The sequence below is a fragment of the Limulus polyphemus genome, unplaced genomic scaffold (assembly GCF_000517525.1).
Source record: "Limulus polyphemus unplaced genomic scaffold, Limulus_polyphemus-2.1.2 Scaffold5941, whole genome shotgun sequence".
NCBI classification, from domain to species: domain Eukaryota; kingdom Metazoa; phylum Arthropoda; class Merostomata; order Xiphosura; family Limulidae; genus Limulus; species Limulus polyphemus.
In genome coordinates this window covers 45,701-47,049 of record NW_013671551.1, presented here as the reverse complement: position 1 = coordinate 47,049, position 1,349 = coordinate 45,701, and the positions used below count along the sequence as shown (strand labels likewise).

The window sequence follows — 1,349 nt, the reverse complement described above, 5'->3', positions numbered from 1 at the left end:
ATATTTAATGTTTCATACTTCTCTTACGTCTTGTACACTAGGCTTTCAGTACATTTTACTGGAGTAATGCAAGTGCTTAACTGAAACATACTTAGAACTCCTAATTATCTGCCACAAATTCTTTGCACCATCTGAAGAATGAAGAATAAAGTTGTATATGAAACCAACTAGGAACATGTACCTTGCAAACAAACTTAGTCAGTACATGAAGGGATCTAAAGGATTTTTGGTTGTGATGTACCAGCACAGTATTTATTTTTGCTGTTGTTAGCCATCATGAATGGCTTAAAGTGCCTGGTTGGCATCTTTCCAACTCTGATTAGCAGTTCCCATTTGAAACAGCTTTGCAGATGTCCACAAATACTGCTGATCAATCCTCTTTGCACAGGCATCCTTTACTGTGCATGTCACAAGGTTTTTGGTGACTTACATTTAAAATTTGACTAAACTACTTTTTGTTTATGTTATACCAATTAGTATAGCATAAAATCATAGCTAGTAATACATATTTTATTAGTATATAAGTTTTAAGTTCTTAATTTTATAAGGCAATATTAAAAAATCTTGAATTTTCCTTAGTGTGAGAAATGTGACATTTTTTATCTAGGCATTTCCTCTTCTTTAATTTATTCACCACTGCTCCAATAAGTACAAATTTTAACTTATCTTACTCACTATAAAATCTTCAGTGCTCAGACAAACTATAATCTTTATACCCTTTAATCTTTTTTTTTTTTTTGGTTACGGAGCCATCAAATAGAAAATCAGACCCCTCTTGCCACACCCACCTGTCACATCCTCTGTTTTAAGGCCTTGATAATAGTTCTCTCTTATGTTTGATAATATATCATTTATAACCAATAGAAAGACAAGGTTTTCATTTATCAAACGACATATTATATGACACTGTTTTCTGTACAGAGAATTGTCAATTTCTCATTTAGTACAAGCTTTGTTCCCATGGGAAACATATCGACTAGCTTGGATGAATTTGTAACGGCTCTTGTCACATAGTTAGAAAGCCAGAAAATTTATGATAGTTATAGGACATTGTCTGCTTTTTGCATGTTATTATTCTATATTCTTTGGTGCATTGTTTAATTAAATAAAAATTATTTAGTGCACTACTACCATTAGTATAAAAAAATAGGGTTAAGTGTCATTGACAGTCGAGAGCAAAAAAGAAAGTACAGGTGAGTACTTTATTTCTTGTTTTTCATGTTTATTCTTTATTTATTATTATAAAAGTAACTAAAACGTAAAGATGGGAATCTTTAGGTTAGTTAAGGTTATATTAGGTAAAATACATAATAATAATATAATTTTGTAACAAGGCACACAGGGATAGG

The 1,349-nt window shown here is 31.1% G+C and overlaps 1 protein-coding gene across 1 annotated transcript in view; it reads left to right on the top strand.

The window, feature by feature from the left end:
- Positions 1-1,150: 1,150 nt before the first annotated feature.
- LOC106473165 (CMP-sialic acid transporter 1-like) overlaps positions 1,151-1,349 on the top strand; it is a gene marked incomplete at its 5' end in the record, with an annotated part of 23,480 nt that continues 23,281 nt past the window's right edge. Inside the window, one exon of the mRNA XM_022401657.1 lies at positions 1,151-1,193. Coding sequence (XP_022257365.1) covers positions 1,151-1,193 — 43 coding nt within the window. The remainder of the gene's footprint in view (positions 1,194-1,349) is intronic.